Consider the following 16879-nt stretch of genomic DNA (forward strand, 5'->3'; position numbering starts at 1 on the left):
AAAGGACAGTTTTAAAATCTATGTTTGTTCCAACAATGACTGACACTATTAAACACAGGGCACTTTCTGACTGAACTGTCAGGAATGGTAATAATTTGGTTTAAGGCTTTACAGATGTTATTGTACTCTTTGGTTCTTTCGGTAAAGTCACGTAGATATATATATATATATATTTCTTTTTTATATCTACATGACGAAAGCTTCAAATCAAGATGTTACTGTACGAAAAATATTTTCTATACATGCATTTCATAATAAAACCTCAAACTTATCATGCAAAAAAATCTTCCTAATTTTCAGAAACATTATAAACATTCCCAAAAAATTTTAATTGGGAGATAAAGCCAATCAAGATAAGACTGGAAATAACAATAATATATCAGAAAGCAGCAGGAGTCTGGTGCGTGCTTGGATGGGCGACCACCATGCCTAACACAGATATCTGTGGTAAGCAGGCTGTGGGTTTTATATTTTCTGCAGGGGGTAGTGCAGACAAATCCATTAGCGCATCGTACCATTCTCAAGCACTTATGCTCCCCCGCCTTTATTAACTCGGTCTGACGCGCGTGGTGAAATATGGTTAAATAAGTTCCACAACCTGCGTTGCCTTGGATAGGCCCTCATCAAGCAAGTGGATTTTGACAATAGGCCTGTGCATGTAACAAGCAGTGGTTGTAATCGTAAACTGCAGAAGTCTGCATCTCTGTTCTTTCTCACCGTCCCTCAGAGTTTGTGTTTGCTCTGGAAGAGACTCGAAGCGTTGAGCGCGAGCACACAGCAGCTTTTCCACGCGCTGTGCAGACATTTCCAAGGGGCTGGGAAGACGGCAGCTTACCATTGCTGCACAGCGCCAGTCAAGGAAACCAAACTCTCAAGGCGCACGCGATTATGCACTGGAAGATATATTGTCGTATTTGACAGGACCGAAGGTCACGTTTTCTATTTCCATCACTTCCTTTGTAACGTGGTCTTTTATTACACCAAGGGAAAAAAAAAGCTGCATTTATGTTGCATCACTTTGTCAAGCAACATGTATATCCATGTTGCCATCCAGCGGAGGCCCTCAAAGATACTTTCATTCAGCTTTGCCTTTGCAGCTCGATCCCAAGTCATATCAGGAATGCAAGCACAGTTGAATCTTTTCAGTCACATTTGAAAACGTATTTGTTTGCATTAGCTTATCCTTGAGCTGGACTGATTGGTGAACGTTTTTTTGTATTGTCAAGTTTTTTTTATATTATAAGTGCCCTGGGATGCTCTACATTTGCGGCGCGAGAGAGAAGCCAAATGTAATGAATTGTATTGCTTTCTCCTTTGATTAATACAAAGGTAGAGAAGTAAAGTGTCAGCCCTGAATTTTTTTGCTCACGCCACTGCCGGCGAAATGGTCTCCACGAGAAGGAGCTCTAGAGAGCCTGTCTAAGAGGGTATGTTTGGTCTACTCTTCTACACGAGCCAGACGTCTAGGATGAGATGGGGGTACCCACACTTTACCCCACCATGCGTGACCTGCCAATCGACTACAGTGCTCCCATTTGTACTGCCGGGTAGATAAATGCGGGAGAATTTAAGAAACTTGCGCGTCGTTTCAACGGCTGTGCCGGGAGATTACATCAAAGCGGCGACCTTGGGATTGCAAGTCCTGTGTGCTAACAAATACATCACGCGAGCATCCTTGTACATAGGAAGCTTACAATGTAAACGCAATTTCAGCCGTTTTTGGATACAAAGGACAGCCTCAGAGAGTGGCAGCCACTGGCTGCAGATGGCACTCAGGTAGACCTTCGGATCAGTGTGTCTCATGTCTCTTGCAAGGATTTTCAGCCCCAATGAGTTCACAATTTTTTCAGACTTCTCCTTGTCTCTGTTGCAATAAAAACAAAACAATGTAGAGTAAGAAGAAAAAAAAAACCTAAAAGATTTGAAGCCAAAATGAATATTTATTTTTCTGAGAAAAATATGTGGCAACAACTCACCTTCTAATGACAACAGCTTCATAGAGGGCCCAAATATTATCCAGAACCAACTGCACAAACAAGGGCTTTTTCCCTTTGGCCTGAAACATAAAATCAAACACTCACTTTTAATTACATTTTGTACAGAAATGCACTGGAAAAAATATTCTTATCTATAAAACACACATATATATACATTACACCTTTCATGATGTTAAAGTAAGTGTAATAAACAACTGCATTTTGACACATACTTGGGCCCCTTTCATGATTTTCTTGGCTTTGGTATTGAGGTAAAAATCACCCCACAGGGTCTTGAGCAGCACTTCCTTTCTCACTCCTATCTTCTTCGAGTAGAGTCGTGCGAAATGCTCTATACTGCAAAATGGACAGGAGGAGAGCGAGCGAGCAATCATTGTGAACAACGCTGTCTTTGATTTTCTGCCACATAAGTGGCAGGGTAAAGATTTAATACGAGCCAAAACCCTCCACCAACTGCTAAGTGACCGAAATGTGTGTGGTTTCCCCAGGGGTTACGCAACACATGAGAAAGCCCATTCCAGCCCTATAGACAATAACAAGATGTCAGGACACATATTGATAGCCATATATATTGTATCCGGCTTGGTGGCAATGCAGTTAGGGTGAGTGACTCGCAATCAGAAGGTTGCGAGCCCAAATTCCCAGTTGAGGCACAACTGAGGCTATGAGCCGACAAAGGTCGATGAAATGTGTAGCACCACTTTGTGGTGAGTCAACAGCGGCCTTGTTATGGAATGACTGGCCCCTGCCAAGGAAATGTCGATTCTCCACCGCTGGCTCAGGGCCACCAGTGGAGAGGAGTGCTGCTCCATTACTTGTTTTGAACAGGAATGCTGATTTAAGTCTAACCTTAAATGGTGCTGCGTAGGGCGATGATAGTACTTTTAATGATTTAATGGTTAAGTGTGTTTTCTTAAGCGCCAAAATGCAAGAACTTTTTTTTATCAATCCACTGCTGGTTGAGGGCCTCCTCACACCGTGAAGGTCGTTTGGGTTCACCGTACTGCATCATGCCGATGAAGGCAGAAAGCTTATATGTGGAGACATTGAAGTCACTAAGTATTTGTTTTGCTACACTGCCCTCTGCTGCCTGCCACGGACTCGCATTGTACTCGCATGATAGACCAAAACATATTGCAATAAATCGGTAATGGATATCCATTGTAATTTATATGCATACACTAGCTTTACTACCCGGCTTAGCCCAAGACTTGGATTCTTGTCTTGGATTAAAACACGGCCTACGCGCAGGGTAGGGGGAATGCGTGACGTCAGCAGGCACACTGCGTAACGCTGCCGCATGCGGGTGACATCACAGATGTGACGTCACCGCTCACTTGCCGTGCAAAATATATCCATTATTGCGCCCCCCCGCATCCCAAAATACAAAAGTCTATTTTCATACTTTTTGCATTGTGTACAGTCTGGAAGCTGCCCACATGCCAAATTTCAAGTTTGTTGCATGTTGGGAAGTATGCTAAACATTTCGAACAGACACACATTCACAAATTTCCCTTTTATATATATTAATAACCCCCCTCTGGTTTTCCCACCTGATTGTCTCTCAAGCGTCATCACTTTTAGCCCTTTATTTAAGACCGAAACAGGAGGACTTCTCCACAACCCTGGCTGTCGCCTGATGATGCCGGTTGTAATTACCAGATAAATCTCGTACTCGAATTGTAAATGTTGTGGCTTTACTTTCCAACACACCGGTGTGCTGAACTAGTAACCGATTGGCATGTTTAGTTCACGTGACAAACCTGAATCCCCAGCCATCGAGTGCACAAGCAAACACCACGTTCCCCTGATCTGGAGAGAAGTAGAGGCTCGAGTCGTCTGCCTCCTCAAAGCCTGCACTCCAGTCGAACAAGGGGTCAGCTTTCCCTTCGTTCGCCAGGGTGCCCTCCACTGGTCCTGAGGAAACCTTTTCTGCACTCTCTTCGAGCACCTTGGAGGTGAAGAGGCTGCCAGTGACAGCATTGACCTAACGAGAGACAAAAATAATCACAAGACTGACGTCATTGTGAGACATTTTTCAACAACAAAAAATGATAGGTTAAAATACCTGACACATCATGGTAGGGTAAAAAAATATATATTTGCACACTAAGCTTGGTTTTTTATAACTGTAGCAGGTACATATGCACCCAATACAAATGTATTTAAAAGTTTACCGCATAAACAAAATCATTAGTAAGCAGAACTCCATTGTGTCTCCACATATAAATACAATGTATGTTTGAACATAAGCCTATTGGATTTCCAGACTAGCAGTCTTTTTTATGTCCAGCAGACTTTTATGGTCTGTAAAGCCAATAGGCTGATAGTACGATAGCTATATTTGTATTCACGTTATGACAAGAGAACGGAGTTTCCTACGGTGGCGCGTAATGATCTTGCATACCATAAACACAAGATCATCCTGGGGGGGGGGGGGTAAGGATGGAATTTACCTGTTCCAGAATCTTCTGCAGTTGGATATGTGCCTCGGTTGGAGTGAGCTTCAGCTCTGTGATGAGGCGGTCGATTTTGTTGATCACGAGGCAAGGGTGAATGTTTTCCAGCCATGCTTGCCTCAGCACCATCTGGGTCTGAGGTAACAAAACACCAATGTTCCCGCTTTACTGGAGTGCAACCGGTTTAATATGCACCGTTTACATTTTACACATACTAATCACGGGAAGTAAATCACCCGAAAGGAAAGCCTGTAAGGCTTTATATATTTATTTTAGAAGCCACAGGATGAAGGGACAATTTAGTTGTCTTTCACAATGCATTTCCTCAATGCAATTTGTAACTTATTTTTTTCTCGTTTGGTGATTAACACAGAAAAATAAATCCATTCAGAGTGCACTACAGACTACTTGGGCAATAAACATGTCTATCAATACCCATGTGATGATTCTGCATTTGAGACTGGACACAATGTCGTGTGACAAGATTGCATAGCGTCTTGAGATGGGGTTAAATTTAGATGCTACATAATTTAAATGTTTTTGTTTTAAAGAGCAAAGAATAAATACAGCGTTAATTTTGTCCCACAGTATATCGCTGGTAAAAAAAGTTATTGTATTATCAAGGTGAAAACCAATGTCAGAATAGACTTATCCATCTTTGCTGTGCAACTTTCATAGATACCATGAATATAAATCATTTAAAATAAAGCACAGGCCAGCTTTACACAGCTGATAAGCATGCTAGGTTTCCTTTCTCGAGGGAAAGTTAGCGCACTAATTTGCGTACAGGACTAATAATGCTGCCACGGCAATGTGGGTTTCACATTTCACAGATATTAAAATAACACACAGATACGAATACTACAATGACCCATTCACTAAAACCAAATAGATTTGTGATATTAAATGAATGTCTTTTCTCAATTTTAGTGCCCTTTTAAAATGTCTCAACTGCTCCACTACACACTGGCTTGTCTCCACTAAAAAGAAAACTAGAGCTATTAGATTCCCTGCGGTGCTTTCTTTCACAGCCAATGGAGCTTTGTTAAGATTTAAAACAAAGTGCTTTTGTGAGGTTGGTCAAAGAGACTATCTGTATGTTTCAACAAAAAAAAGTTTCCCCTTAAACTTTACAAAGGTGCTAAATGGCATGCCTTTGCCAGCATCAACATTAAACATATGGGCATCATTAAAACAGTGAAGTTGCCAGACATACAGCTGCTTCAAATGCGTTGTTTGTTTTGTGCGTGGTGTGTTAAAAGTATCAATGTAAGATATCATAGTATACACATTTTGAAATGATTCCATTTTACGACGCACAAGTCTACAACACATTAGAGCAAACCGTAAGCTGCATAAAACCAGTTTGGGGAAGCCATGCGACAGTTTAGAAAATATATGAAGTTACTCTAATTAGGTATATTTTAACAAATAATAAAGCAGCCTCAACAGGGACTGATCCTAAAAACGTAGTGGGATGAACATTCATGCTCACAGGACCTGACACAAATATACACTGTATGGGTAATGCTACTCTAGACAAATAAACAAATAGTTTAGTAAGAAAAAAAGTTATTTATTTAAAGTCGTAAAAAGTAACATTGTTTGTACAATAACATTACATTTATTAATCAACTGTGTTCTCAAATGCAACCGTTGTTCTAGTAAAAAAATAAACTACTGTGCACATAATGGCTAATGCATAACAGCTGGTAAGCCATTTCAAACACCCACGGATACAAGTGAGTTTCAAACTCTTGGTTGGGAAGATAGCATAGTGAATGCTACATTACCATGCACATATACATAATATCATCTCTATGTTTATTTGCCAATACAAATTCACCAGCAGGACAAATTCACAATGTTGTATTGGATAGGTTAACCACAATGTCCCGTTAAAACGTATCTACAGATCTGGATAACAGAAATGTAGGCTTTTACACTGGAGTGAAAATGGCACAATTTGTCTGCAATTTACATCTTGGTCTTCTAGAGGGCGCATTAATTTATACATAATACAAGGTGACGCATTTATGAATACCCCACTGGTTTCTATAGACCTTGTCTTATGGGCCTGCACTCAAACAAAAGAGGCCCCTCCCAACCCCCCGACAGCTAGCCTATTTTTAACGTCATTAATGAATGAGGCCCCATGTGGCATTCTCCCTCAGGGCATCAGGGAATCTCGAGGTGGCCCGAGGTGGCCCTGAGTGGCCCTGGGTTGGATTGGCCAAGGTGGAACAGTTGCATGGCCCTGCATTCGCCAGATATCTCCCCACAATAATTTTTTTTCTTTTAGGGTAACATCAAAGGCCATGTGTAAGTCACAAAAATCGCAAAATGTCAATGACTTCAGCTCACGCTTCATTGAATGCTATAAGCCAATCACATCAGCTACGTTGGACAAAGTGTTTGAGGAGAGTAAGACAATATTACATTAAAAATGGTGAGGAGACATGTAGAGGCTTTGAAATAAAATTGAGTTTTCTCTGTTTTTCTTTTTGAATTGGGGTAACTATCAGTGGATCAACCCTGGCATTTCACAAGCACCCTTTTCAAGTATTGACATCCCACAGCTTCACTATTGCTTCCCTCATTAAGTGGTAATAAATAAATAAATAAATCTCTTTTATTAAGCGCCTTTCTACAAGGTACTCGAGGCATTGTACACCAAAAAATACATTTTTAAAAACGTTGGCCAAAGGGAGCAAAAACTACATAGTATAGAAGCTAATTTCTAGACCCAGAAGCAAGAACAAGTAAATGCATCTTGAGGTTGGGTGTAAGCATTGCCGTTGTGTCTCAATTTCGAAAAGCGCTGAGCAAGGGATTTACACACAGCGGGGAGCAGCACAACAGAAGGCACAGGTCACCCAATGTGAGGAGCCGCGTCCAGGGATGAAGCAAATTACATAAACGCAAACTCATTCAAAAATAAGCAAGCAAAAGAGCAATAGCACCTCCTGAAAAAGAATGGTACTGGAAACGTTACCTGCGGACATACACCTTCGACGGCATCAACCACAACGATGGCCCCGTCACAAAGGCGAACAGCTGTAGAGACCTCGGAAGAAAAGTCTACGTGCCCTGGCGAGTCGATCAGATTGATCAGGTACTCCTCGTCATCTGCAGAGCAATTTGCAACCACAAACAACAGGAACGCACATGTAAAACCGTTAACATTATCACGTGATAAAGGCAACAAAACAATGATGTCAAAATCTGACGTGACATTTTCACACTGCACTGATTCAACTACAATCCATAATTTTAAAAAGTAAAAAAATATATTAAGATAGTGTGAATGAAAAATGCCGCAAAATTGTAAAAATAGGGCAGTGTTGTCACCAGAGCAATACACATATACAACTGAAGAATATCAACAAAGCTCTTGTGTCCTACCATAAAAAAGTGTCAGTTCAGACACTTGCACACTACAATTTGAGCAAGTAATAATAATGCTACAACTCAACATGGGTAGCCTGGCAAACATAAATACATTTTTTGCGGTGCTTCTGCACTTTATAGAGGCAACGGCCATTTGATCATACAGATTTCTGATACTCGCAAACCTGCCGGGCTACAGGGTGGCCAGGAGATTGCAAAACAAAATGTGGGTTCGTAATGACCGGTCTGTGCTGATATTTCACGTTATCTATCCCCTCATCGATGGGGTTTCTCCAGGTAGGCTGGTTTCCTTCCAAATGCAAAAACATATATATGGATTTGACCAAACATCATAATTCATAACCGTTATGAAATATTCGCTTGACACTTGATAATGAAATAGAATTATTAATTTGAAGTCGTTTGGAAAAAAAGTGTTATCCATCAATTACAAACTATTCATATCAATTTTATTTAAGATTTTTAAGGCACCAGTGTAAAGTATTATCTCCAACTATAAGTCAGCCAATCCATCTACTTTCTCTTGACTCTCAAAGGCTATAAATCTTAAGACAATTTATATATGTATATATATTTCAGCGATAAAGCAGTGTGAATGAGAATGTGGAGAGATGTTTTCGTATACAAAAGTGTCAGTGTAATCTTTGGCAAGAAAGCATAGTTTGGGAAACTAATATAATTCTGGTAAAAAATTCAAACCTTTGTTATAGAAGAGCGAAATGGCACTTGACTTCATTGTAATTCCACGGATCTGTTCATCTTCCCGACTATCCATGTACCGCACCTGTGGAACCAAGAGCATATGTTACTGACCTCTTTGATAATTCCTGTATCTTAACTTATTTAACTGAATAAGCTTTACGGGCAACAGTCAACTAATCTGTTTTGCTTATTTACAAGCTACATTGAATTTGACTTTAATATAACAAAAAATATAAATTCACCTAAATGTACATATTTTTGAAGAAGCTACTAGCATGTGATATGAAATTAATCATCGGATACAATTCCAAACAATAAGCAGTGCAACCTAAAAAAAAACATCGGAGAGCTATAAAGCATAACCACATACATCTACGAAGCAGTATAATCAAAAGAAAGTATGTTGTCTCTATCATATATTAATCACAATTATAGTAGATTATTATCACGCATAGCAAGCATAAAAACAAATAGTAATTAAAAAATGTACCTTTCCAGCCAGCCTATTCGAAATTATCCCATTGCTGGCTATCAGGCAGTCAGCTAAGGTGGTTTTTCCTGAAAGAAATAACAATGTCAATACAAAATGCACAATTAATCAAGAGTGGATTTTTTTTATGTTACCACTGAACTATTAGGCATCTAGAGATCACCACACAAATCTTCGCAACAGGAATAATACTTCAAAAATCAAGAAGGAATGATACTGCAAAGGGCCGTGTGATATATGGAAGCCGTGTGCTTTTCAAAGAAAGCAGCAAACACTGCCACACCATGGTCAACGTGTGCCAAAATGCAGATGTTGCGGATGTTGCTGGTGATCTTCTGCAGGGCACCGATCTTCGCAACCTCCACGTCCTTCATGGTCACTTTAATAATCTGTAAATAACTGAACGATACAATGGACAGAAGAAAAACACAGTTATTGTTTTATGTGCAAAAGAAATTGAGGTTACTGTACTTGGTAATGTTGCACAAGCACACATCAAAAGTACCGCATTCATCATTAATATTGTCTTATAACATAATATAACAATATAATGTTTTGACCAGTGGTCCTTAATTATAATGGTCTATATTCTGCTTGGAAGAAGAGCATTCAACTAAAATGTGCCCTGATTATATATTTTTTGTTAAAGGTGTGTTCATGACAAATGTGTTGATACACACTGTAAATCTAAAATATGCAGGTAGCGTAGATAAATGTAAAGGTGACGTATTTTTACATTAACGATGAACTTAAAGTTAAGAAAAACCAGACATTAGTCCTACGATTGAATAAAACCTCATTCAAGATCTGAATTAACAAAGTCTTACCAAGAGGCATGTAACAGGGGGGCAAGCAGCCTAGCACTGTGCTCACTGACGAGTCGGTTTCACTAAAATTGACGCACTTTGTAACGTGCTGACCCAGTAATAAGTATAACCCATAAAAACAAAGTTTTTCACTATAAATCCTTTATATGCGTGGCGGCTAGAGTCCTCTCGTCCTCTGGCTTGAGATGGCTGCCACCTATGGGTCAGATGATTGCATTGCACCATTAAGTAATTGGTAATTAAATATAATATTTTTTGTCCTAAAAAGTGTAACATTTTGGAGAAAAAAAATTCACGAACATTAATTGTCACGCACAACGAGTCTGTGTGGAAAATGTCAGCTCGATTGGATCACGGGAAGTGGGTTAAAAAACGACCGAAAGATTTGCACGGTCCTAAGCAAGCAAGCGAACTTAATATAAAGGATTTAAAAAAAACGAGTCTCTCTCCATCATTACCGACTATAATCACCCAGAAATGTCTGTCCGTCCCGTGCATGACGTCACTCCAAATTAGCCCCCCCCCCATTATATATTCATGGAACGGTGGATTTTTACACTAACGCAGAGGAAGGTCGAGCAAAATTAAAAAATGTATTACGCAAAGTCGCTTCAAATATGACGTTTCTTTACAGAAAGTGACGATAAAAAAGAATTTAAGCAGCAGTGCTACATCCGTGCGTGACGTCACTGCAAGAGCCCCCCTTTCATTAATATTCATGCACGCCTGCAAATTTACACATTCCACATGCCGCGCCTCTCCCCAATAACCATTAGCGGTGACGTCACTCCACATGGGACAACCCCCCTCATTAATAATCATGAGCTGAAATAATTTTCTATTGAATATTTCATATTTACTGCAACATACACCCATCCTTGGACAGGCAAAAAATCTAGTTCACAAATAAACAACGTGCTCACCTACTAAACCCCCCCCCCCACCCCGCCGTCTCTAAATCTCTGACCGGATATTTTGTCATGTTTTGTCAACATCCTACAAGCATTTCGCTCGACACTCTGGACATTGTTTTTGTTGGCGAGCAAAAATGAGGACTTAACGAGTCACGCGGCGTTCGGAGAGCCAGCAACATTCACGTAGACGCCAACTCAGTCTCATCATAACCGCACCGACACCAGGTAATTTATTATTTTATCTTTATACGTGACTTTACCGAAAGAACCAAAGAATAATTCCTGCAGTCACGAAAGCTCCAAAATTAAGATTGAACCACTTCTACGGGGAAGTTCCAAGTTTACCTTTTTCTCTCTCTCTGGGTTTTTTGTTTTCTCTCTCTGCCTGTTTATTTAGTGTAATTTTTTCTGTCTACACTCGTTTTTTGTCGTTCTTAGGTTCTGCTCTGTGTCTCTCCGTTCCTCTTGTTTTTATGTTTTGTCTTTCTTTGGAATTTTCACACTTAAATTCTAACTTTTGAAATACGTAATCGACCAGGCTATGCGTTAATTGTGTGTTGACCGACTCTCTGTGTCGTTTTACATAACATTTCGATACTTTGCTAGCTTATTTAATTTAGCGTATTCTTTCTCCCTCTAAGCCTGCGTACTTTACTCGTCGTACTCATTGACATGTAAATTTTGTCTCTAACCCCCTCCCTCTCTCTGCCTCCGCCCCCCTCTGTCTATTTAAGGCCACCCCACAGAGACGATTACCCCTCTCTGTACCTGGGTTGCTCTCTCTGTGTATCTTGGTGATATCTGTCTGCTTATATGTCTGTTTGTGGTTTTCTGGTCAGATTTTATGTCGCTATTTCATTATACCTGATGATTGCTTGTGTTGCAATCGAAACGTCGTATGCTATTATTTAATTTATTATTTTATCTTTATACGTGACTTTACCGAAAGAACCAAAGAATAATACGGCACCAGGTAATCATTTAAACCTCGACTTAAACACGGTGGCCCAAGCCTGGCTTCAGATACACATTGGTGGCCAACGGTGATTTGGTGAGCTTACATCCTGAATTATGGTCGGCTCAGCCAATCATACTTCCATGATCGATTACGTAGAGTACAGTACATTTAAATGAGCACATGCCAAAAGTTGTTGGTTGTCCTGTGGTTGATTGGATATACAGTACTGTGTACTGTACTACAGGCATGTTGCATTTACACCCAAGCATTCAGGGTTGCCACACTGCCCAAAGCTCGCACGCGAAGACACCTTGCCCTTTCAACGAATTAAAAGCTATATATATACTCTGCGCGTGTGTTCCTCGCAGCTGTGTTAAAATTAGGTCAATAATTACTTTAGTAAATTGACGGTCCGGATTTCAAAGGCACAACTCTGGTGACGTCCACTACGCCATTACGAACATTGCCGAGGTAATGACGCGCCTGACCGCAAAGTTAAGAGTCTTTTAATAAATTTACGAAGCTTAAAACAACGTGCGTTGCAGTAGCTTTGAGACTCCGATCCAAGCTGTTTACAAGATAATTATAAAATAAACAGACAATAAGGTCACCCACAGTCGGCAAGAGGCTTTTAACCAAACCTAATTAACTGCGTGCCTCCCTGAAAACACGCGGAGCAGTATTTAAACCCTTTAAACCCGAGGCCTGGCCTCACTAAAACACATGCAGCCGACCATGCGAGCACACGTGTTGACGAACCTATTAACGAGACCCCCCCCCCCCAATCTACGGTCAACGTGCGTGCAGCCCTTACCTGAGTTTATAACAGTCCGACGTTACCGCCTCTCATCAGCCGGCACGTCGACGATACACAACAGGACTACTGTACTTGCTAGTTCATGTCGCACTGTACCGGGTATGACACGCACGTGCGTTCTCCCGCGGTCGTGACGTCACGATAGGCGTGGTCAAGGGGGAACTGACATGACGTCACCACGCACAGGGGGGCGGGGCAAAGACGTCGCTTGCGGGGAACTGACATGACGTCACCGCGCACAGGGGGGCCAAAGACGTCGCTTGCGGGGAACTGACATGACGTCACCGCGCACAGGGGGGCCAAAGACGTCGCTTGCGGGGAACTGACATGACGTCACCGCGCAAAAAAGTAACAATGCAATAAAATCTAATTTAACGCACACAAAAGAAACCCAATATAGATCAGACGAAAACTGCACTTTTAATTGTCTCCCGTAAATTCCTGAGCCCTATATGCAAGGTTCAGGAACTAAACATGTCTGAAAGGCGCTTTTAATCCTCTTGCAAAGACCGATTGCATCACTCAGAGGGCTCGGTCAAAATTTCTGATGTTAACCTCATTGCAATGTGTCAGCAACATTGTATAACTTTACTTTTAATACAAATTAGTTAATTTAGTTATATATTCATGGTTATTGAAGTCTTCTTGGTTCTTTCGGTAAAGTCACGTAGAAGGGAAATAATAAAATAAAAAAAATTTAGATAATAAAATAATTCTCACGACGTTTCGGCCACAACGCAAGCAGCCGTCCTCAGGTGAAGAACAGGTCTGCGTGACTTTACCGAAAGAACCAAGAAGATGAATCCCTGCAGTCACGAAAGCTTTAAATTGGTTATTGAAGTGTTTGCCTGTTACTCGATATCTACGAAAAGTTTACTATTCAAATGCAAAGTTTAAACGCAAGTTTAAAACATATCAAACAAAATAATAAACGACATTTTACGCCAATGCTGCTGAAATGTGCACTCCCAAAAGGATGTGGGGCTGATGGGATGTGGAAAAAAGACTTTTGTTTCTTACATGGAAGAACAAATATTCGAAGGAGACATTGCGTATTTATTTTGTTTGTTAAACAATAACAAACGTTTTAAAGATGTGGAAAATACTCTGTGGATTGAGATAAAATATCTCTCCAGAGAATGATTAGAAAAAACAAACAAGTATAATGACTGTATGTGATGCATTTACATCATTAGCATCGTTGTGAAGAACATATATATACATTGGTCATGATACATTTACAATAACGTCATAAAACATTTCCAACTGAAATACGAACACTGCAACTGCAAGAATCCACACAACTCTATTGAATTGCTTTTGTGTTGAATTTCTCGTTGAATATAAAAGCAAATCGGTATTTTCTTGTAAGTGCGCAGCTTACGTAAATGGAAATGTTAATTTAAACATCACAAGTAGTCTTTTACCCATAGAGACAAACACGGCAGTTAGTATGTCTTACATTGAACTTCATGTCCACTAAAGTTTCAACAACGCTAGCATGCACTCTTCATCTGTCACCTTTATCTTCTTCTTTGAAACGTTTTATAGTATGTCGTGATAGAAATGCAGCAGACGTTACATGCAGAGCCTCAATCTCTTCGTTGTTAAAACAGAATGGACTGAAGTTGGCAAAACTTGTTTTCATGGTTGAGCCAGTAGCTATTGTCCAGACTTTATATGGATTGGGGAGCCTTGTTTTTTTTTCCAAGGAAGCAAAAAAAACCGTGGGTGGCCCCATGAGATCTCATTATTTTGTCAGAACTTTTCTGAAGTCATTATTTTTTCTTAAGAAACATCCTAGAGCAGTTCGGTTTCAATTCCAGATCCCCTTGGTCCTCTGAAGCTAAATGAAAACCATGCATGACCATGCTTTTGTCTAACTCCTGTCATTAACTCTATGTTTGTTTGTGTTAAGCGTGCACACCGTGGCTTGCATTAATAATGGTCTCGGTTGATGGAAAAATAATGCATCAATGCGTTCTGTTCATTTGTACGTGCACTTTATTACGATAATATATATATACAGTGGACTATACAAAGCACATAGTTAATCCGATTTTTTGTATTAGCTTCTCTCCATAATATCCTATTTTGGTATTTTGGTATTGCTATAAAATTCAGGAAGTGTTACTTAAAGAAATGTTGCATTTCCTCATCATTCCCAGCAGAGGGCGACGTAGTATAGTATTCTGAATACTTACCAAAGAAAACAAAGTAAATACTGTGATACTGTGATGGTAAACATTACAGGCGACGTTTCGGGCAATGGCCCTTCATAGCACAGAAATAGAGAGACCAAAAAGATAGAATGCCTACGAGTTGAAGACTGAACTTTACACCATGCAGCCTGATGAACACGTTTTAAATTGACAAGAATAGTTACCAAACTAAAACGTTGATTGGGCCATACATTAAGCAATTCCTGAAATCTAAACTCAAACTATTTTAAACAATTAAACATATTTACAACACAGTAATTATATTCCAGTCCATAAATAGAGGTTACAATCTTCTTCTTCCTAGCGTTGTTCCCGCTGTGGCGCAGATTCCGCTTTTCGGCATTGTCTTCTCCATTTGGCTCGGTCCAGGGCATCTTCAGGGGATGCATTGACCGTCTTCATGTCTTCCTTTATTCGATCCATCCATCGCTTCTTCGGACGTCCGCGTGGACGGCGGCCCTCTGGCTCAATACGCACAGCTTTGCTATATTCACCCACAAATGTGTTTTTCAGAACATTCATCGATGGAATATTACTCAAACACTACAACACGATTATATATATTTCTTCAGGGCAACAGGATATGCAGAATGAATGGTAGATGTACCAAAACTCCACTATCAGACTCCACGTGTAAATAGAACCACGTAAAGACTCTAAGCCCTTCACTGGCTGCCAAACCAGTGCCATCTGGGAGCTTCTTTAAGAACTGAAGAAGCAAGTGGAGCAAAGCATCAGACATCATTCCCGAACAGCACATAGTACAACCTGACAACACATGGGAAAGCTATCCTCCATGGACTTGCCCCTAACTCTACCTCTCCTCTCTCATCTGATCCACTCTACTCCCCCTCACATCATCTATGCTCCAGCAACCAAGGCCTCTTGAAGCCCCCAATAAATGTTCTCTGTGGGAGGTCGTTTATTCTTCTTTGCTGCTCTCATGGTTTTGGAACTCTCTACCCTCAGCCATCCGTTCTCTTGACACCCTACTTCCTTATTCCATTTCCTACTGAGGCAAAGATTGGTGGCAAACACAGATATGTTACAACTCCCAAATCTACTGACCTGTGAGGTGACCACCTCCGATTATGATCACAGTTGGCTACGTATGGTGTGAAAGAAGTTCAACATACATACAAGATAGTGATACAGAAAGTGGATTCATGAACGCATCTGTGTAGACGTTTCCGTGTTACCTCATTGTATGCATGGTGCAAGACGCAAAAACCTAAGAATATGATAAAGAAGCAAACACTCTGTGTAAAGCAATGGTCCAAACATTCCAATGCAGGACCATCATTAAAAAGAGTCTTGACATTTAGCAAATATTTCCTGGATACACAGATAACATTAGCTGAGTATTGCTACTACATTCCATGATATTGCTTCAAACAGTTATAAACCTTTAACTCGACAAAATAATATTTCAGTTGCACCCTGTCAGGATCTCAACAATGACAGTATCATGCATCACAATGTGGAAGCTGGCCAAGTGCCTTCTTAAAGCTCGAGTCAAAAATATCATTAGCAAATTAGACGTGCAGATGCTCTTATAAACCACCTACTATCCAAACCTTTCTGGAGAAAACTGCAAGGCTGTAAAAATGCATTTGCATGATTGCATGCATTCGTTATGTGATTGCAAAACAATGCCACGAAATACTCTTAAATGAAAATACGATCGTTTTTGTTTGTGCATTAAATTACTTGAGCGTTGTCGTTGTGAAATAGTCCCATAATTCGAATTGAGCTCTTGCAAAATATCTAATTTTAATAAAATGTCTGTACTTGTAAAAATAGACCTTTAATTGCATTCACTAAAAAAATTGGTGAAAATATTATGATTGATCTTATTGACAATACAGTATTATGAATGCTAAACAATATTCTGATTATAATGTTAATATACAAGCCAACAAATTATTATTTTATAGAAAGATGAAAGGCTCACTAGATTGGCGTGCACAGAGCGATGGCGCATCAGAGCATTGCTCACGAGGATCTACACTTTAGCAAAGCCTCAAGCTATTTTCAGCATAGTTTCCAGTGACCACCTGAGTTCAATTCCCGGCTCGGTAA

The 16879-nt window shown here is 40.2% G+C and overlaps 1 protein-coding gene across 1 annotated transcript in view; it reads right to left on the minus strand.

The window, feature by feature from the left end:
* Positions 1-12711, minus strand: part of EFL1 (elongation factor like GTPase 1) — a 29063-nt gene extending 16352 nt beyond the window's left edge. The window contains exons 1-11 of the mRNA XM_061558260.1: positions 12573-12711; positions 9343-9458; positions 9060-9127; positions 8567-8651; positions 7452-7585; positions 4454-4591; positions 3761-3984; positions 2210-2333; positions 1977-2056; positions 1728-1864; positions 718-840 (exon numbers count right to left, since the gene is read on the minus strand). Coding sequence (XP_061414244.1) covers positions 718-840; positions 1728-1864; positions 1977-2056; positions 2210-2333; positions 3761-3984; positions 4454-4591; positions 7452-7585; positions 8567-8651; positions 9060-9127; positions 9343-9433 — 1204 coding nt within the window. The 5' untranslated portion in view covers positions 9434-9458; positions 12573-12711. The remainder of the gene's footprint in view (positions 1-717; positions 841-1727; positions 1865-1976; positions 2057-2209; positions 2334-3760; positions 3985-4453; positions 4592-7451; positions 7586-8566; positions 8652-9059; positions 9128-9342; positions 9459-12572) is intronic.
* Between the last annotated feature and the right edge of the window lie 4168 nt (positions 12712-16879).

The sequence above is a fragment of the Lethenteron reissneri genome, chromosome 24 (genome assembly GCF_015708825.2).
Source record: "Lethenteron reissneri isolate LAM-NWPU_2019-01 chromosome 24, ASM1570882v1, whole genome shotgun sequence".
Lineage (NCBI taxonomy): Eukaryota > Metazoa > Chordata > Hyperoartia > Petromyzontiformes > Petromyzontidae > Lethenteron > Lethenteron reissneri.